We start from the raw sequence: 22,703 nt of genomic DNA on the forward strand, positions 1-22,703 counted from the left end.
TGACATTTTTCCGTTAAGCGCCATCTTTTTCTTATCCCTACCACGCGTGATTCTGTAAAGTTGCATATAAAAAATTATTTTTTGAAAAATAAGTTTCACTTCTTACGCGTGTACACTAATACACGCACACATTTTTTTATGTTTAAGGTTACAACAATAAACAAATAAAAATTACGAAACCTGAAAAGTTTGATGATTTTAATTATCTAACCATGCAAACAAATACATTTTAGTTAAATAATAAGTTTAATTTGCTCGATGGAAATGAGACATGATAAGTATAGCGCGTAGTATCAACAAAACGAGATATTTTTACAAAGATATATAAAAACACTAGCTTTCCGCCCGCGGCTTGGCCCGCATTTTCAAAGAAAAACCCGCATAGTTCCCGTACCCGTGAGATTTTCGGGATAAAACCTATCCTATGTGTTAATCCAAGTTACCTTCTATATGTGTGCTAAATTGCATTGTAATCGGTTCAGTAATATTTGCGTGAAAGAGTAACAAACACACACACATCCTCACAAACTTTCACATTTATAATATTAGTAAGATAAGATAAGAAGATGTTAAACAACACATGTTTCCTAGTATTAGGTTTCCAACTCATACTCTAGCGTTAACGTTGTTTTATTTGCAAACTCTGGGGCCGTCTTATGACATCATATTCCCAGACAGTTTACGCCGTGAATTGAACTGACTGGCAAATTCATATTATGATTGCAATCACCAGCCATATAATATGCAATAATATGAATTTGCCAGTCAGTTCAATTCACGGCGTAAACTGTCTGGGAATATGATGTCATAAGACGGCCCCAGGGCGTAAACTGTCTGGAAATAAGAGGTCATAATACGGCCCGTGCTCTCTCTCTCTGTTAATATTCGTTTCAATTTTAAAACTAGTTCAGTAGTTTTTATGTGAAACCTTTATAAACATACATAAAAGTCACAACGGTTTCCGCTATATAATATTATATTACATTTACAGTACAAAGACTTATGGAAAGACAAAAATAAGCATGCCTTCAATGAGAAGTCTGAAGAACACACGTCAATCAAGAGTCAACTCACGACCGGATTACATAACATCAAACCAATGTTTCAGAGACCTTTGCTGTGGTTTTTGATACTTTTCTGTATATTGAACTTTATTTCTATGAAACTGTAAGTATTTATAAGGATTTTGTAGGTAGCTTGTTTTATTGGGGATAAAATTGTTTGAAAATGAGTCATTGTAAAAATAAGTAGTGAGTCAAAACTCCAAACTATATAGGTGGTCGAAATTCTTTCCCAATCAAGCAAATTTTAGTTGAGTTTCATAGCACCTATTACGAACAAAAATATTCGACAAATCTGCATGGAGATTCCAAATACAGTGATACAGTATAACAATATCATCTTGATATATGAATGAAATACTCTAAAATACGTAAGAGAAGACGATCAATCAATTCTTTTAGATATTACAATTGGGATTTGCATTTATACAAATAGTTTAAAATAATTGAATATTAGAAAATGTCAAATCTATTATTAATACATTAGAATGAGAATAAAGATCAGGTGCAGCGACCGCAAACTCGATTTATCACGAGTAATTTGAGTTTAATAATTGCGTGGTTTTATCCACAATGTGCATAATTTATAACAAAAACGCTTTGTTATCGTAAATTGTAATTGCTTTTGTTTACCTAAATAGGTGGTTTAATTTATGAGAATGGAGAGATTTGAGCTTTAGCTTGTGGCTTTAGGGCGTTTGTAGATAGTGAGATAGAAGATCTATTGCTCCTTCTTGAAAATAATGTTTGGAACTAAAAACTGCCACAGTATAGCTATCGATTTTATAAATACAAGATTTATAAAAAAAGCGTGTGTGCCAAGCACTCGTGTCAGAACTGAAACTTCTTTGGCAAGATTCAAAGATACCAATATCGTCTTATATATTATTACTCCATGACGTGACGGTATTGCCAAGCGCGATCTTGAGATTTCACTCTCAACGCGCCTAAGGAAGTTTCACTTCAAAAATTTCTTAAGTTAACTTTATTTATAGGAACAAAGCATGCTTTCCAATGTTTATCTCTTTCCATTCTTTAAAACGTAATACCTAGCTAAAGTGAATGTAACTCAATCTTGTCCATTAATGCTGCAGTGGTTCAAATTCAATTTTGTTTATTGAAGTCTTTTGCAAGCACTTTTTGTGTCTCCACTACATGAATATGGTTGATCTTTGAAAATATTTGTTTTGACTGATTTTGACTATTATGGCACTGATTAGACCGTGTAAATAAGTTCAGCTGATCAGAAGATACATTAAATAGCAGTGATAGCACCTGTGACTCGATTATGGCGGCAGTAAACAGTTCTTAAAAAATAAATAATAATGAGCTATTAATGTACGAATACACACCATAATCGAAATAACTAGCTTCCCCTAATTTGGTTTTCAAGGAAAATGAAAGCATGTCTTAAAAAATCGTTACTCTCAGTCTCTTCTAATAGTTACAATATTTTAGGAGATTAAGTGTTTTTGGAAAAAGTTATTGTCATTATTGATGAGTCGAGACACAAGTTAGAAAAAGAAGCGAACTTTTAAAGTAGTTATCGCTGTTTTATTTCATAAATCGTAAATAATTTGGAGGAATTTTTGTTACCACAACTTTTTCTTTAGCTTTGAGTTCTTCAGTTAATTTTAAAATAACAATGAAAATAAAAAGATTATTTTATTTTTCCAAAATATTATGATACCTTTTTTTTTTTTTTTTTTTTTTTTTTTTTATAGTGGGGAAATCTTCCAAAGATACCCACGGCCCCCGGGGAAGGAGCCGTGGGTTATGTCGGATTCTTACCGACTAAAACCCCACTGTGTTCCGTCGAGCCGCTTTAATGATGGGGCCGCGGGTATTTGTTGGAATTCTTCCGCGACAAAATATTATGATACCTACATTGTAATGATAATGAACCCCTCGCTCCCAAACTAGGATTCCCTGCAGCTGCTCTACTCACTCAGCTACTTTCTCCAGTGGTACATTTTATTCCTTATCAGAAAATATACGATTATTAAAACAATTGAAGATTTAAATTTTGTTTTTATTTTACAGTTACAGTGTACTGCGGATGTGGTTTCCGCAATTGTCAGCCATATTTGAGCACTACTCGAGCCAAACGTCTGACATGTGTGTTATGTTGGACACATACACGGAGGATGTAAAGCTGCGTTCTTATAACGTTAGCAGTGAACATGTTTGTGTACCTGTAAGTGTTTTATTTATTTATTTATTTATCAGGTTACAAAAATTAGGCTAGAATTAATGCTCATACTGTGTAATAAGCTACAGCAAATTCCAATCTTGTTAAATTTGTATTGTTATTGTGATTTTTGCTTTTTAAATAAGTTTTCATTTTCATTTTTCAATTGTACCTAATAATGTACTAAAATCGAGGCTACTCGAGAAGCATTCTCAATCCGTTGCGATGTTTTAAAGATAAGCGTACACAGGGACAGAAAGACAGACAGCAGGATGCGACTAGTGCCTCATTTAAACTAATATTTAATTTATTAAGTTGAACTTTGTTTTATGCATGTAGTAGTAACAGTCAATAAAATGCTTAAAGAATCTATATCTATCTGTGAACATAATATTACCTATGTTCATATATTGTAAGATATATTGATAAAACATATTACGTAAATGTGACGATAAAATAAAGTTCGAAACAATTGCCTCGAGTCAACTTTTACAGGAAAATATTTATTTAAAAATTAACAAAATTAACTGTTTGTACCTGTCAGTTTCAGTTGTTGAGGAAAATTCGATAAATTCTGGCGATAAAGTAGCATTGACGATGTAAATTAAAACAGAGATACATTTTAAATATTGGTATTTTTAATACATTTAATTCTGTGCAAGTTTCATTGTCATTAATTTATTTGTCATAAAATTATCTACAAATCATGATGCTCCAAATAACAAATACCGTGGCTATCTTTTACAATGTATACGATTAATCTACAGAAATACCAAAAATATTCTGCACGATTTCTTGAATTACTCACTCATAATTCAAGTAGGCTTGTTTTGTATTCTTAATATAATTCTGATTTATAATACTCTGATTATCATTTCCCAGGCACGCAGTGGTACTGAGACGTACATCAACAATGTTATATTGGGGACCATTTGTTTCGTTCCCTACGTCATCAGCGGAATCCTTGTGAACAAACTTGGTAAACGGAATCTTTACCTTATCTGTGGGACTATCGCTATTGCTCTAACCATGGCCTTAAGGTGGACCAATTCAAAGACAGCTATGGTCTCTTTATTCTCTACTGATGTGGCTGTCTCTCAAGTGATGGCTAGTTTAACGCAGACGATGGTTCTGGAGTATTTTCCAACTAACATACGGTAAGTACTCTATATTTATTATATTTAGCTGACACGATAAACCTCACCCTGTCTTTGTGTAAATTGTCAAACCCGTGAAATTTTAAATATAGGCGTTAAGTTTACACATTTTTTTATGCGCAATTTTCTTGAAGTTTTCCTTTAAACCATTCTTCTTCTGGCAATAACGAGTACGACAAAAAATAATTATTGAAAGTGGTCTAGTTTTGCACGCTTAATACCATGACCAAGGGAAATAGGGATTCTTTTTCATATACGTAGAGATTACCACGTGTAACTTTATCAGCTGTATGCTAAAGAAGATTAAACTCCAAGATATTATTAGCATAATCCGTAAATATCTCTCTGTGTGAACTTTTAATTGACTTCCACGGATACGTATAGTTCAGCAAATATCATACCTGATGAACTTTTGTAACCTTATGTTTATTTTTATTTAACTTTGCCCTTCTTAGACGAGGGTGATATTTTGTCTTATCTGTGATTGTTTTAGAAAATTAATATCAATTAATATCTATACTAAAGATATTTAAATCGTTGAATAAACTTAAGCAGTGCTCTTAAGTTTATTCTAGTCTATAGACTATACTAGCTGCGCCCCGCGGTTTCACCCGCGTGGCTCCACTTCTGTGGGTCTAAGCATGATGATAGATAGCCTATATATAGCCTTCCTCGATAAGTGGGCTATCCGACACTGAAAGAATTTTTCAAATCGGACTAGTAGTTCTTGAGATTAGCGCGTTCAAACAAACAAACTCTTCAGCTTTATAATATTAAGTATAGATGTACGTACCTGTTTTAGGTACCTATGTGTATTGAACTACTATATTCTAGTCTATAAATGTTATGTCTATTTTTTGTTATAACTAAATTTTGCCGAACCGCGGATCGTATTTAATTTTACCATGGACAAAAATATTGAATCTGATAAACAATTCACGAGGCGAATATTTATGACCAACGAATAATTAATTTCAAAAATTAACTTTTACAAGTTAAAATATATCCAAAAAAATATTCCTATAAGTACAAACTGAAATATTACTTAAAACTGCATCTAAAAGAATCAGTCGCTTAATTTTTAATTTGATTTCAACTCTCATTTTAATAAAGTTTCACCTTAAAGTGTTTTATTCTGGGAACTTAAATCTGTACGACAATAGACTCGAAGTTCTTTGTTATAAGAAATTTCTTTGAACATAGTATTCTTTTGATTTCTGAAGCGATTAAGAATGAGTCGAAAAGTTGAGAAGCCATTATTATAGATGTAATTATTTTACTAATAACCGTTGCAACACTTGAACTGTTCATATTGTTTCCTTTATCGATATTATTATGATATTATATAGAATAATTATTTTGGTTTTAAATGAAATACAATTTAATGGTTTATACCTAGTTTTCTCCTTTACTTAGAGAATTGAATTGAATAACGAAGTAATCAAAATATGATTGAAAGAACTAAAGCAGAATAAAAATCGTCTGTGTGATTTATTTTTTATATTAGCAGTGATAATATGAAAATTAGGATCAAATGTTTTTTCCATATAATAAATTATATCATTCAAAATAATCATATCAAAAAATACGTGTGGCACTCGAGAACTGCCGCGGTAAAGCTATTGCATAGCATCGCTGTGCCGGTTGAAGTGGGGGGTGTTAGGTTTTTTCGTTACGGAATTTTTTCATTCGGTCGCCGCGCTCAAAGTCTGAGATAAAAGCTATGCAATAGCTTAAAAATACCTTCTAAAACATCAAACTGATATTAAAGGAACTATATTTAGGGAAATCGGCTCATGTCACAACTAAGTTAAAACATCAGTCATTTTCGTTTCCAACAAATTAATATTACGAACGTAACGGCTGACTAATCTCTTTATAAATAATATTCATATTTTTTGCCTCCGAGTGATTAACGATGTAAATAAGTGAAACACGAAAGATTATATCAATTTGATTAATTACTCTGAAAATTAACAGTCAATCGAATTAGTGGACTGATGAAGTTAAGGTTAGAAGTCAATTTTAAATTTTTCATTTACATAGAAATTTAATTAGTGTTGACTTACTATTAAAAGAATATTAAATATTTAAAGTTAAGCGATAAATAATTAGACTTTTGGTATTTTTTTGGGAAGCATTATTATTTTAAATAGGATTAAATCATTCAAATTTATTAGCATTGTCAGTAATTAAAGTATCTGTAAAGTAACAATATCACTAGCTATCTATTTGCAAAATGATAAGGCAAATAAATGCACAAACACAAATGCACTTCTAAAAGAAATCTAGATAGACAAGTGTTTGAACAAAACCTCGCAGCGTATATTTTTGTCTAATATACCTTACACTAAACAACTAGACCAATAATCACGCTCGAATAGTGTCCGAAGCCAAACTCTACCTACGCGTATTATCGGCAGAGTTTTAGTAACAGCAGAAAAGTTCAAAGTTACGATAGACTTTGAACTTTACTGCCATGAAATAAGGTGTTAATTACCATTAAACACCACTCAGTTATTTTTAAGACCTTTCCAAAGGCAATTTTCGTTTGTACATCAGTAAAATTACTCAAAATATTAAATTAATATTTTCTCTTTCAGATCGCTAGCCATGTCAATAGTAATGACGATTGGACGAACCGGTACTGTAGTAGGGAATGTTGTTTTCCCTATTCTTCTGGACATGGGCTGTGCTGTACCATTTTTCGCATTAGCTGCTATCGTGGCTGGTAAGAGACCTTTTAGAATAATCGTTATCTTGGAAAAAAGAGCGTATGCGTGCCGAGCACACTTGTCAGAAGTGAAACTTCTTTGGCAAGATGCAATGATCCCAAAACTTGCTTTATATATGACGTGACGGTATTTCCGTGACGCGACCTTGAAAATTACTCTCAACGCGCCTACAGAAGTTTCACTTCAATAATTACTAAAATTGTAATCTGTTAAAATTATTCCATAGCAAAACCTCTTCATTACGATTCAATTTATTCCTAACTTACAATTTTATTAACATTTTTATACTAATATCACTAAATAATTATCATCTTCAAAATCAAATTGATGAAAGGAATAAAAAATTAATGAAGCATCTAATTATTAATAGAGAAATACCAAAATGATCGGGTTTCTATTACAGACGCTACCATAAATGCTTATATCCAAAAGATTATTTTAAATGAATGCTAAAGAATCTATTCTGTCCAATCAAATTATTAGTTTAATTCAGTATTAATTAAATTTATTAAAAACCATAATTATAATCGTCTTTTTCATTTACAGTGACTACGGCAATGGCGTTGATGATTCCAGCTAAGAAGAAATAAAAATTGTAAATTATATCTATTTATTACATTTTTAATAAGTTGATTTTTATTTGTATCGTCCGAATTTGTATTATATTATTGTTTTGTATAATATAGCCTTAAATTATTAATAAATACATTTATATAATATAAACTATCCCGTATTTTATTTTCACAACATAAGGTTATGAAATTTTCATTACTTTTTCATTTATTACGAAAGAACTATTTTCAAGCATGATGTATATTCTAGATATAAAATAAGCACAAAAACTTTCCGATATTGCTTGACAAAACTTCGAAACTAGATCTGGTAAACATATTCTGTGTAAATAATAATAATTGCTACATAATATGAAAAAGCTTATGCTTCATGTCGTATTTTTTCTGCAGTAAGTGAAAGTGTAATAAATGACTAGACGTCTTCCAAAAAATGACACAGAAATATTCTAGGTCCCTTTACTAATTGTGCTCCATTCGGTGAAAGAAAAACATAAAAGAAGCTTCATGTCCTAGAATGAAAAAGTTTGATATCTCTTCCAACCTTCACTTGGCCAGCATAGTAAATTAAACTTCATCAGGCTTCGCAGTTCGCATAAGATTGGTAAAGAAGGCTGCGAATTCCTGGTGCAATATTTATATAATAAAAATAGTCTGTCTAATATTAGTCAGACACTACTGCGCCGATCATCTTAAAATAACTACGATAAAATTATAACAAATTTTTTAACTCCTGACAAACAGTCTTATCTTCTAATTTTAATAATACAAACTATATTTATTCTTTGATAAGAAGCTTGATCATTTACTTAAAAACTCCTTTGATACAAAAGTAATAAAACCTTTGTAATTTAGAAGGCAAAATGCATCTGAAATTGAATACGAAGCCGTAATTATTCAAAGGAGATTTTGCTTTGCGTGTTGATTCTGCTGAGTAAAATGTGACTTAAATTGGGAAATTCTATGTAGATTATCACTTCTAGGAATATAGAGATATTTGAGGGAATATATTAAGATCTTTTGGCGAAGTAAATTCAGAAAGGCTTAAGCTTAAAACATAGAGTTATAAGTGAGTAGTAGTTAGAATAGTGAGTAAGTCAGTACCCAGCACAGTCACTTATCCACACTGGAATAAGAACTGCTAGGAAAGAATAAAACTTTTACCCCCCAAAAATGTGTAATTATGATGCAAAAAAAAAGCTATAAAACATAGTGACGTCTGTTAATTATAAGCATTTAATCCGTGACGTCTGTTACAAAGGGCAAAGATTTCCATCTTGCGGAAAAGGCAAATAAAATTGTCGCATATTTTTAATCAAAATGTTTACTTTACAAGATAGGAAATACAAAGATAAACAACCTAAAATATGTCACCTTATTTCTATAGAAACTTTAAAGAACTGCAGACAGATTTAGTGATATGATTATTTTATGGTTATAATTGTTTTAAATCAACTCTTTTGCCCCTTTATACTGTCTTCTTCTTTTCCTTTGCCTTATCCCTTTATTTGGGGTCGGCTCTCCTCGTTCTCATGCGCCAGAATGGCCTGTCCTGGGTTGTCTGGTTGTTCAATTGGGCTCGCTCCAAGTCGTTCGATGTTGTGGACCACCAAGTAATTGCCCCTTTATACTGTAAAATATGATATTATAATTAAATTCGACTTTGCATCACACATTATACTAGAGCCTTTTTCATAACTTAATTATTAATTTTTCATTTTGTTAATGGGTTTTGGAATGAAACTCCCCAATTAATATTGTTTATAGAGTTTCAGCAAAACACAATGAAACTGTGATATGAGCATTTTATCTTGCGTCAATAAACCATAACCACTTTCATTTGACCTGCCTTTTGTATTACCATGAATGGGAATCAAAACCAATATCATATTTTCAGAGGTCATGATGTAATGGTTTTTCTTATAGATAATAATTAATAGCATAAATAAAGCAGTAGCGTTTTGTGTATCTTGTGTGATGAGACGTGAGACATACTTAATGTTTTAGAGAATATTAATAAAATGAGTGATGATAATTTAGAGAATGTTGAAAGTCGTACGTATTATTCAATATTATTACACGATGTTAGTAATAAAATAAAGTCTACTTTGGGTACGTGGAAATTTCTATAAATAGTTATATGTTCCTAGTATGCGTTTGTGTTTTATAGGAATGGATGAAAAGCTTTTAACGATGAGAGTTTTGACGAAATCATAATTTTTGATGATATCTTATTGAATTTAGGTGCACAGGCAATATTATATCATTTTTAGTCACGTGTATGCCATAACGTAAGGCATGTTCTGTTTGCTATATACTTTCGATAATTTTAATATAATTTATATAATTTGATAATTTTAACATGCACTCAAATCAAACTCATACTACTGACTCTCCCGCCTGTATACCTTATACCTGCGTTACTAAACTTTGGTATTACTCCTCTAACTCTGGTGACATAATTAAAATAATCATAAACAATCACAACATCACGCTCATCTAGTATGATTAAGTATTCGCTAGCTAGCTTAGCTAGTATTAAGTATTCTGTGCTCATACAATTCTTATCTGTTATTGCCACCACAAAAAACGACGAGTATACAAGTACAAAATTTCTTCTTTTCGGCTTTCCGAATCGGTGGTAAATGTTGAAAATATGTCATGACGATTCGAAAGTGCTTTTTTTTTGTGGTGTCTCAATGTTAGCCAGAAGGGCTTCTACATTTTAACGCGGACGCGTGGTTTCGAAAGTGCTTCTAAAAGAAGTCTGATTGAATAAATAAATGTTTGAGTTTGAGTTTGAGTATGAAAAAATGTAATAAACACTGAATTTCAGCTCAAGACAGCAGAACAACGATGGATGAAGTAAATTTAGCGCTCAAGGAATGCGGTTTTGGGAGGTTCCATATTAGATTATTATTTGCATCTTTCCTCGGACACACAGCTGGGGTGGTTATATCGTCTACCACTCCGTATATCCTGCCTGTTGCTGAGTGCGATTTAAATATGGGATTGCTGGAAAAAGGAATTTTAAATGCTATGCCATATGTTGGTCAGTTAATGTACATTTGAATAGTCAGTACAAAGTATTAAACACAACGCTTTTCACTGTCTGTCTGTCCCTATAGTATAAATTTTGTAAACTACGCTTGAAAATATGATGCAGGTTTTTTAAATAGATATTTCATGAGGAATTATAAAACCTATCCTTTACTTAATTTCTATCTGTACAACCGGTTGTCTGGAAGAAATCGCTATTTAGCGATAAGACCGCCGTTTGTTATAATGTATCCTAGGCTAAGTCTCAATTTGTAATTTATCTTGAGCAATAAAGCATAAATAAATAAATAAACCTAACATGTAGAAGGTTGTTGCCAATAAATCAATATAAGCTACTAATAAACGGACGAAATAATTATGTATTATTAAACTGTAGCATTGTTTCATGGTATAAAATATCACACTATAATTGACATTAACTGAATTGTATCTAATTTAAGTATCTAATTCGAGTACTAATTGTATTGTATCCTGTCCTATCTAAAACGTAATAAGTACGAGAATTGAAAGTCACGGCTGAAGAAATTTATTTCTCAAAATTTAAATTAATTATCTACTATTTGCGCATGTACTATCTTAAATGTTCTTTAGTATAACTATAAATAATATCTACAAAATTAGATAAACTTAAGAATTGTAGTATAATTTGATGATATAAAACCGCTTATAAAAGTTTTATTCAGTCAATAAAATTTGGAGCTATAAAAGAGCCTAATAATCATTATATAAATATTTTATTACAGGAATGATAGCTTCTTGCTTGGTCGCCGGGTTTCTAACAGATACTTTTGGACGTAAGAAGTTTTTATTGATTGGATTTGGCGGCCTATTTATATTTTCCATTACTTCAGCTCTTAGTCAGACGTACAATATTTTAGTGACATCGAAATTCTTCGAAGGTTTTCTGCAAGTATTTTCTATATAATTTATTAGTTTCTAACTGTGCTCCGCGGTTTCACTCGCATAGCTCTTCTCCTGTTGGTCTTAGCGTGATGATATATAGCTTATAGCCTTCCTCGATAAATGGGCTATCTAACACCGAAAGAATTTTTAAAATCGGCCCAGTAGTTCCTGAGATTAGAGCGTTCAAACAAACAAACAAACTCTTCAGCTTTATAATATTAGTATAGATAATTATAGATGAGCTTATAATTAATATTCAAAGGAATATTAGGTGCCTTTTTTGTTTAAAATTCGAAATCTTGTGATTATCACTTTTATAATAACAAGCTGAGTTGTCACCAAGGGCCAAAAATTTTAATAACATTCTAATTAAATCATTGTGAAAAATAATCGACTCCATCAATCATGAACAATTTGAGGTAATTGTCTGAGCCAATTCAAAGGCAATTGTTTTGTTTCATTAATTATTTCGTTGATCAAAAGCTTTGTGATTGCTAAAATTCGTTAGTAGATCAAAGGCTTTCTGATATTGCTTTTGAGGGCGAATTGTGTCAACAAAAATTGTACAATGAGGCATTCAGATCGCGAAAAAGGCTTGCAACTATTTTGACGTACAATTCGGTTTTAATTTTGTTTTCTGTTCCATGTTATTGGCTAGGACAAGTACTGATTTATTGGTTAACACTTAACTTTGTATTGAATTATTTAAATGAAAGGTATTTATTATGTTTCGCGGATGTAATTTAAACTAAAGAATGACTTACTTTTTTGTATCTTTGTATCCATAATAAACGTATTTCATTTCATTTCATTTCACTTATATTTGTTTATTTTTTATGTAATATAACAAGTATTTAAATGAATATTATAAAGCTGAAGAGTTTGTTTTATTTAACGAAGTAGGTACTGGTAGGTAAAAAAAATGCGTCAAATAATCTATTTATAGAGGAAGTTTATATTATAATATCATACTTTTTTCTCAATTAAATCTAGATGAATCCGTGGGTCACAGCTAGTTTGTAAGTATTCATTACAAAAAGTGTAGCATAAATCAAATTAGCTTACCTATAACAGAAGTAAGCCAAAAAAAATAGCATATCCATTGCTACTAAACATGACATAGACTTAACCGCTCAAAACAATTACATTGCAATTTTCAGATTCGCGATGTCATTTAGTCCACTTCTAACGCTTTCCTCTGAGCTATACCACCCAGGGATCAGAGACCGGATTATGTTAGTTCAATCCTCTTTTGTGGCCATCGGACAAGTTGTACTTGCATTTATTTCGTGGGGTATACTAACCTTTGATTGGACAGATTCGTATTTCAACGGAATGTTTGGTAATGTATTTTCAATTTGTAATTTTGTAGTGATTGAATGAATTAAATGTTTACGTACGACATCTGATTGAATGGATTTCTTGTGTTTTCAAACTAACCGTTGAAAACCGTTTTCTTTGGTCACGGCATCACACGTGAGCGGGTGGACCGATTTCGATAATTATTTTTTTAATATAATCCTTGAAGTACGAGGATGGTTCTTATGAAAAAAAAAATACAAACATGTACCACGGGAGAAGCCGGGGTGGACCGATAGTTACTAATAAATCAGATGCTAAAGGTTAAAGAAAAGTGTATTATCGTAAATAAACACAAAATTCACAAGACAAATTTATTACATCGTTGTGTTAATATTATTTTAAATAAACTTTTGCAGCAATTTATTTCTAAGAATCTTAAAAGCTTGTTTTTATACAATATTGCTGCAACAGCTAAGTTCAATTGAGCTTATTTATTCAAAACGCGCTTAAAGCTTTTAAAACGATATATTATTCAGGCACATTGTTGAAATAGAATGTGAAATATTTCCTTCCATCAAAGAAACTATGTATAATGTATATACTAATAGGATATAACTTTTTTACAGTTCTCCACACTTGGAACTACTATCTCTTGATTGTATCATCTTGGTCGTTGTTCGCAACAATTTTTTATGCATTTATTCCGGAAAGTCCCAAATATTTGGTAACTCGGCACAAATACGAGGAAGCCAGGAGCGTGCTCATTCAACTGTACACCGAAAATACGGGAAGAACTGCGGAAACTTTTAAGGTTACATGCAAGAATTCACTGCTGGAACTTGTAGATCGTAGCAAAATGTTTTACTGCTTCTGAATACCGACAAACAGTTTTCAAAACTAATATTTTCATATTTACATTCCTCAAATTGTTACCAATTTCGTCTGATCAATGAATAGTAAAATATTTACCACATTACATCTTCATTCATGTTTCAAATTTTACAGTATGCTAATTTGTGGAAAGATAAAACGAAACAAGATTTTCAAATCGAAGAAAACAACATGAGCATGAGAGAGAAATTGTCTGCGGGTTTGGAGAACATCAAGCCAATATTTCAAAAGCCCTTGTTGCTTTTTCTTGTATTCTTTTGTTCAATCAACTTTTTTACAATGCAGCAGTAAGTTTCACGATTTTAAGGGTATATTGAGCATTTAGAATACATTGGGTATCTATAGAATTTTGTATTTCTATTCGGTGTTGATGAAAAGTGGATAGAAAGGACCCTTTGCGGGACACATAAATTATTGATCGATTTTATTTATACAACATCATCAATCTTCCGTGAATTAATATAAAGTTTTGGTGTTATATTCAATATAAGTATCGATACTGGGAATCAATTACATTATTAGGTTCTGTTGCTCATGCCCATTGAGCCCCGAACGGCCCGATCGGTCCACGACACAATAGATTTTCTAGATTTTCTATACGACACAATAGATTTTCTATTGTGTCTGTGATTCCGGAGCCTGAGTTATTAATAAACTTTTTAATTATATTATTATATGAAGAATTAAAATTGATAGAAAAATATAGACTACCAGAATATAATATTTTCATTTTAATTTTATTTTCATCATTTAATTCCATAGATACAACGTTTTAAGACTATGGTTTCCTCAATTATCGACAATCGTTGAAAATTACCGTCACGACGGTTCTGAAGACTTCTGTTATATGTTAGATGAATACACTTCGGACCTTAGAGATAGAGTGACAAATACTACAGCAGCATGTGTTCCTGTAAGTAATTTTTGACTTTATAATTCTTTTTTTATTGGTAATAGGGAAGCGCTTGACCACAATCTCGCCTGATGTTAAACTGAGATGTGGTCTACGATGGAACGATGATAATATCAACTCAATAAAAGAATGTGAAACTTTAAACACTTTTATGTTAATTTGAAACGGATAAATATAAATTGCAATTTACATATTCAGTTACTTTAAATAAAATGAAATATTATTCATCTGAACGTGATAAAAATTATGATAACATGTTGCTATCTAATTATTCACCAGACCACTCAATATCTAACAAAATATCCAATGAATATATTGAATATAAAACAGAAAAAATAGAATATAAGATCCGAGAAACCTATCTAGTCGATGATTATATAATACGAAAATATAATGTATCTAGTGAACCTTATTCAATTTTATTTATTTGTACAATAAATATCACGTAATATACCATTACTGTTCCCAGGTACGCAGTGGTACTGAAACCTATTTGAATTCCGTCATACTGGGCTGTATTTGTGTCCTGCCTAACATAGTTACAAGCTTGATAGTGAATAAAATGGGCAAAAAGAACCTGCTTATAATCTGTGGCTTGATTTCAACGGGTTGCACGGTTGGGTTGCGATGGGCGGCGTCTAAAACAGCGCTGGTATCATTATTTTCAACTGATGTATCGGCTGCCAGGGCAATGATAAGTCTTACTCAGGCTATGGTACTGGAGTACTTTCCGACTAGTTGCAGGTGAGTGAGAGTATTGTAATTGGTTACTCGAGATGTTTAATTAATAATGTCAATGAGGTTAGATTTAATATAATGTGTGTGTGTGTGTGTGTGTGTGTTTAACGACTCGAGTGAACAGGAGATCGAATCCAAGTGGTTCTGAAAGTACTTATTTAAGTTTTTTATTTTTTGTTACCAATAAACTTTTTAAATTATGCCTCTCAAAAGAACCCCTCCACCATCTGGGTCGACTTTGGAGCCCTTTGAAATTTTACCACATGGCGGATCTGCACCTAACATTTCTACGTGCAGAGATGACAATAGCATTCGTGATTTCCCTACCAACATAACTACGCGTGGTAATAAACGGAAACATGATCAAGATCTTAAAGAGGAATTGCAGGCTTTTAAAGCAGACATTCTTAGTAGTTTAAACAATTGGAAGGAATCTCAAGATAACAAAATAGAGGCTATATTAACAAACTTAAATGAGCTTCGTAATGAATATAAAGACTTGCATTCAAGTGTAAAATTTATTAGTGATAAATATGATGAGATGATGCAATCTATCTCTGTATTACAAAAAGAAAACCAGGAAAAAACAAAACACATTTATGAACTTGAAACTAAAATGGAATCAATTGAGAGACATTTGAAATGTTCTACAATTGAGATTCGAAACATACCCAAAATAAAAAAAACCGAGACTACGAGCGACCTCATAAATATAGTCCACGATATTGGCACATTATTAAAATTAGATGTACATGAACAAAGTATAAGAGATATATATAGAGTAAATACTAAGACTGCTACTTATAAACCGATAATCATCGATTTTGCTAGTAAAATATCTAAAGACAAATTTATCTGGGCTACAAAAGATTTTAATAAAAAGAACCCAAACAATAAATTAAACACATCGCATCTCAAAATTGACAATAATAAAACACCTGTATACATAACAGAAACGCTAACATCTAGCACCAGAAAGCTATTTTATAAAAGCAGGGAGTTTGCTAGGGGGCATAATTATGCTTACTGTTGGATTTCATATGGACGTATATATTTAAGAAAATCTGAAGGTTCCCAACAATTTAGAATTGACACCGAAAGTGATCTTCAAAAACTTGGTGATAAATGACTCTCTGTTGTTAGTAATAGTATTATTATAAGAAAAGTGCTTAATATAGTTTATAAGATGTATTCCAAATTTTATATGTTTTTTAAAGACTGGTTGTCCGATGGGTCAGTCATCAGTATTGTCAATACACAAACTATCATAATTACTCATACATACAAAACATTACTTAACATTCTACACCTCTTGCGAAAACCTAAAGCATTTGACTATCATAAATTTTATATAAATATGTTACATATGTATTTGCAGGCTCAGCTTCTTATAAAGCGTCCTTTCATTTGCTTTTTTGGCATCAGTGTTAATAAAATTAATAAAGGTGGTAATGATATGAAATATTTAATAAATATTTTAATAAATTCGATTCCTTCAAAATCATAACGTCCGACTTGGATACAGTTTCAGCAAATTGTACTCAAGTTGATGACACATACAGATGCCAAAACCTTCTACAAAATGATCCTAATTTGTTTCATATAATAACTGTAAATATTCGAAGTATATATTGCAACTTTGATCTACTAGCGGCTTTTCTTGCAACGCTCGCCACACCAATGGACATCATTGTTCTAACTGAGTGCTGGTCAAAGGAGGGTGTTTTTCCACCGAGCCTAACTGATTATAACGTGCATTACACTAAAAAATATTTAAACCAGAATGATGGGGTTATCGTTTATGTACGTAAATCATTGACAGCTGTTTCCTGGGAACCTGAAATGGTGGATGGTAATTGCCTTGTTCTTAATATTGATAAGTATTCCGTTATTTGTTCATATCGACCACCCAGTTATACAAATCCGCGACCTTACTTACAATGCTTAGATACTATTCTCAAAAAAATTAAACAACCGCACATAATATTTACGGGTGATATTAATATTAACACTATCTGTAATGATATTCATAGCTCTCATTTAAATGAATACTTATGCATTTTAGCTAGTCATGGTCTGGAACTGGGTATAACATGTCCAACAAGACTTAACAATTGCCTTGACCACTTTATGATAAAAACCTCGGATAGTTGGCAGACTTTGGTTTTTCCACCATTAACTGATCACAGTCCTATTCTTTTACAAATAAGAAACAATAAGATGTCGAGATTAAAAACTAATTTGTCTAAGCAGGTACTAGATTACACATTAGCATTGGAAAAAATTAGTGCAATCGACTGGACTCAGTATTTTTCCCTGCGTGATGTAAATCATAGTGCTGAATGGCTTGTGAACAGTATCGGTGGAGTTATCAGGGAGTGTACTTCGATTGGGTATTTATCAAAAAAGAAGGTGCCTCTGAAGCCTTGGATTACCCCCGGAGTAGTAAGATCAATCCGTAAAAGAGATAAGTTACATAAAAAAGCCAAGCTACGACCATGCGATAGTCAAATACATAGTACATATATTAAATATAGGAACACTTGTAACAAAATTATAAAGTCTTTAAAGCAGAAATATTACCAAACGCAATTACAAAATAGTGAGAAAGATTTAAAAAAAACATGGAATATTATAAAAGAAGTATGTAATATGAAAGCTAACAATGATATTATACCCACGGAGCTGCTCAAGATTGGTAGCAATACAAAGGAGTCCTTAAACAAAATTAATAATTTTTTCACAACCATAGGTGGGAACTTGGCTAAGGAGATATTAAATAAATTACACAAGACAGAAGATGAACTCGCTAACCAAATAAAACATCCAAACTCAAACTCAAATATTCATTCTATGTCCTTCATACCAACTGATTCATATGAAATTAATAAAATAATAAATGATTTGAAGACTTCTAGCGCATCTGGCCTCGATGGTATATCTTGTAGATTTATTAAGCTAGCAAAGGAATATCTTATTAGTCCAATTGAATATTTATGTAACTTAAGTTTAGAACAAGGTATCTTTCCAGACATCTTTAAAAAAGCTATCGTGTCTCCAATTTATAAATCAGATGATAAACAAGATGTCTCCAACTATAGACCTATATCTTTACTTTCAACACTGTCAAAGATTCTGGAAAAAATTATTAATAGCCGACTAATCAAATACCTAGAAAAAAATAATTTAATTACTGCTGCTCAATATGGATTTCGGAAAGGAAAATCAACAGAAGAAGCCATACAGAGATTAACTACGTTAATTTATCAATATCTTGATGGAGGGGATAAGGTTGTTGGCGTGTTTCTTGACATAAAAAAAGCTTTTGATACAGTTTCAATTCCGATATTATTATCGAAATTGGAAAGCTTAGGAATTCGTGGTCATGCGCAAAATTGGTTCAGAAGTTATTTGTCTTGTAGAGAGCAGTACGTGAGAGTAAAAAGTGATATTAGTGATGCCTCGTCGTGTAGTTTTGGTATTCCTCAAGGCAGTACGTTAGGACCTACTCTGTTTTTAACTTATATTAATAGTCTCCCTGACCAAATTACTACCGACACAGATATCCAGATGTTTGCAGACGACACGGTCTTGTTATTTCACGGTCACAGTTGGGAACAAGCTCACAGTAAAGCAGAGAGAGGATTGAAAAATGTCACAAGCTGGCTGGAAGATAACTTGCTCACATTAAATATTTCTAAAACGAAATATCTTTGTTTTTCAAAGACAGCCACCTACGGTCACTCCACAAGTTTAACCATCAAGCTACACTCTTTTCCATGTAATAGAGGGCAACTAAGTCAATGTAATTGTGCGACACTAACTAGGGCTACATCTATAAGATACTTGGGTATACTTGTAGATGACAAATTGAGTTGGAAAGACCATATCACTCATGTTTGCAATCGTGTTAGAAAACTAGTTTATATATTTAAGCACCTAAGACCAGTTGCTAACAAAAAACTGCTTATCCAAGTGTACAAAGCACTTTATGAGAGCATTATAAATTATTGTGTGACGTCATGGGGTGGGGCTCCTAAAACTATAATGTCCGAACTTGAGCGTGCCCAGCGGGCAGTGTTAAAAGTTCTCATGCACCTACCATACAGGCATTCCACGGCAGATGTTTACGCGAAATCAGGAGTTCTTTCAGTTCGCAAGATTTATATATTAAAAGCTCTTTTGAGATATCACCGTTTTACAGCCCACACACTGCCTCGAACATGGAAGAGAAAATTCAGGTGCCCTATACCCCCCACCAAGACTCATTTTGCAAAACGGCAGCTAAATTGCATTGCTCCACGGTTATATAACAGCATCCCGACTAAAGACATAAACACAATTATAAATTTATCTACCAATCGTTTCAAAAAATACATCATCAATTGGCTCCAAAATCTTGATTATATACAAACTGAAAATCTTTTCACTACTATTAAATAAATACTAACAACAAAGTCACTCATTCATTCACACTCACGCAAACATAAGTCCACAAAAGCACATACACATACACATACACACACATACTCACACTTTCACACACTATGTCCATCGGCCCAAATCATAATTTATACTTTTATTTTTTAATCTTTTAATTTGTATTCTTTCATCATTAGTCCCTAAAATTTATTTTGTTTGCCAAATATAATGTAATATATGGAATTTGTAAGGGAAGGCACTGCCTTCTGAGATACAGGTATTTACCTAGTTCAGAAGGCAGAGCAATATTGTAATGTTATATGTGAAGTTGCTAATAAATTTTATTTTATTTTTTATTTTTATTTTTAATGTTTCATTTGCTATTAACACTTTTAGTTTGTTGCACATAAATAGTATGTAGTTTTAGGTATAAACGATTCAAACGTTCTACATCTATTTATTTTATTTTGCTACTTTTGTAAATAATTTTGATATTATGTTTTTTTTCCTGTTTCTTGATTTCAATAATCTAAATATAAAATAACATGTTATGTTTCCACCGATTTTTATATATTATTATGTTAAAAACAACATACACGGACAAATTTTTAAATTATAAATATTATAAATTATAAATAACACGGGACCATTAAAGAACCCTGTGGAACGCCGTATGTATTACACATAAGTATAGCAATATTAATTTACAGGTCGCTAGCAATGAGTTTCATTATGATGTCGGGTCGCACTGGGACCTTATTTGGGAATGTCATGTTTCCAATATTGCTCAACATTGGATGTGTTGTACCACTATTTTCTTTAGCAGCCCTTTTATTTGGTACGTATTTGAAAACGTTTAAACAGAGTAATGTTATAAGAGGCTATGTGTCCGTCGAAAATTTTTATTGCCTATGAACTGGCATATTTTTTTTATTTGTTGATCTTTGATATTTTTTGTTTATTTTTGATTTCCCACGATTTCTTTCCTATACGTTCCTTCAAGATATTCAATTCTATTCTGTTTCAGGTATTACTTCGTTGGCGTTATTTTTACCAGCCAAGAACAATGATAAATGAAGATGATACTTTTTATAAATTATTGTTAATAATGATTAATAAAGTAATTTTTTGTCAAGTTAGAGTTTTTTAGTTTTCACCTTACTGTTAAGTGCTAAGTCACCAAAATACGAAATCAGTGACAGATCAAAATCTTAGAATTTTGACTAGTCTATCGTTTTCTAGTTGTATTAATAACATAAATTAATAGTCTGCAATGTAGGAAATCTATATTTTCATCATTTACGTTCCAAGAGTTATAAAGATAAGACTCCCTTTTTATTGGGTGGAGCCATTAATTAAGAGAAGAAGAAGAAGATAAGACTATGCTAAACACAATAATAATTAAAACTATGGTTACTGGCAGAGTTCTGACGACCTTTGGCCTATCTAGAGCCCTTGAGCTTAAGTAAGCAGTTACTGATCAAATTATAACTTCCTCAAACTGATCCTCGAAACTAATTTTTCGTGTAAAGTTTATAAGTAGGTACTTGTGGATTGTCATTTTTAAAATTGGCACGACTTTTATTTGAATAATACTTGCTGGGCTACTTATGAATGCATGTGTCTTTCTTTTAACATGTGTATAAAACGGTGTGAAACTGAATCAGATCATCAACATCTACAGTAAAATAACAATGTTTAACCTAAAAACAAAAATTTTAATCTCCAACATACTTAATTACGAACATATTTGTAAAAAAAATTAAACACGAAGCGATAAAAGTAAATGGTTTAAACGCAGTCCCATAAAACTGCGCGCAAATCGAGAGTTTAATGAAATCGATAACAACTAACAGTCTCATAACAGTAATTAAGAACTTAATTAAGCCTTACACATCCCTCGGCTCACGTAGAAACAATTTTCAACGGGCGGCCGACATTAATGGATATTTTGTTCTTTGATAGCTCTGTGTTTTATGTTGTTACTTTTAGATCTAGAAGGGGATTGAAACTTTGTCAAACGATTTATTCATCAAATTCGGTTTGTAACAATATTTTCTATAGACTTGAACTACAGAGTCATTCATGTTAACTTTAACGCAAATAAAGTGTTTTTTTTCAATCTGCCACAATTTCAGAATGTTGCGTCAACTCATTAGATTCGTCACGAAACTCCATAGTTATTTTTTATATCACTTTCAGATGTGTCATAAGTTTTAGAACTTTTCTACAGAGAAGAATTAGATCATCTACAAGAGTAGGATTTGATAATATTATTGAATATTTTTGCTAGTACTCCTCAGTATTTCATAATCATATTATTGTTAAATGTTAGTTACTACAAAATCATTATACAATATTATAAGTCTTTCCTTCCTGGTTTGTCCATGTTTTTAGAAAGATTTTATTTTAAATACGTAAATAATATTATGTTTTATTAATTAATAAATATTATTCTCGTTACCTTCGTTATTATTAATATTCATTTCTAATTATTTACGGTACGTAGCTTTCCAAATAAATGGTATTGGATGTGCCTAATGAATATTATTTTCCTTGAAATTTCCCTGTAAATCAATTTCGATTAATATTTATAAGTGTCGTAAGACATTTCAATGTATTACACCACAATAATTTACTCAAGTTATATAAAATTATCTTAGAGAAACATTTATTAACCAATTTAACTTGAACTTCCTGTATCAGACTAACATATGAGAAAGGAGGTTTGTTATAGAATCTGATGGCTCAAGATAAAATT

The 22,703-nt window shown here is 31.7% G+C and overlaps 3 protein-coding genes across 4 annotated transcripts in view; 2 read left to right on the forward strand and 1 right to left on the reverse strand.

Moving 5' to 3' along the window:
- The window catches only part of LOC149481872 (synaptic vesicle glycoprotein 2B-like), a 37,762-nt gene extending 29,936 nt beyond the window's left edge, over nt 1-7,826 (forward strand). The window contains exons 6-10 of the mRNA XM_089705075.1: nt 992-1,167; nt 3,105-3,258; nt 4,135-4,409; nt 7,013-7,140; nt 7,691-7,826. Of these exons, the coding sequence (XP_089561201.1) occupies nt 992-1,167; nt 3,105-3,258; nt 4,135-4,409; nt 7,013-7,140; nt 7,691-7,734 (777 nt within the window). The 3' untranslated portion in view covers nt 7,735-7,826. The remainder of the gene's footprint in view (nt 1-991; nt 1,168-3,104; nt 3,259-4,134; nt 4,410-7,012; nt 7,141-7,690) is intronic.
- LOC149481869 (zwei Ig domain protein zig-8-like) overlaps nt 1-22,703 on the reverse strand; it is a 281,774-nt gene that overhangs the window by 172,818 nt on the left and 86,253 nt on the right. The window lies entirely within an intron of this gene.
- Nucleotides 9,683-21,048, forward strand: LOC149481873 (synaptic vesicle glycoprotein 2B-like). Of its 2 annotated transcripts, none has more exons than XM_089705114.1 (10): nt 9,683-9,768; nt 10,550-10,765; nt 11,517-11,679; nt 12,837-13,018; nt 13,605-13,789; nt 13,984-14,156; nt 14,632-14,782; nt 15,252-15,526; nt 20,653-20,780; nt 20,970-21,048. In XM_089705114.1, exons 1-10 carry the CDS (start codon nt 9,735-9,737, stop codon nt 21,017-21,019), a joined length of 1,557 nt encoding a protein of 518 aa, XP_089561240.1. In that variant the 5' UTR covers nt 9,683-9,734; the 3' UTR covers nt 21,020-21,048. The 2 variants fall into 2 exon arrangements, with proteins under 2 accessions (XP_089561240.1, XP_089561239.1); XM_089705113.1 differs by having other exon boundaries at nt 9,713-9,825.

This window comes from Colias philodice, chromosome 16, assembly GCF_061535455.1.
Source record: "Colias philodice isolate Cphi_HAF_F1 chromosome 16, ilColPhil1 Martin Lab GWU primary, whole genome shotgun sequence".
NCBI classification, from domain to species: Eukaryota; Metazoa; Arthropoda; class Insecta; order Lepidoptera; family Pieridae; genus Colias; species Colias philodice.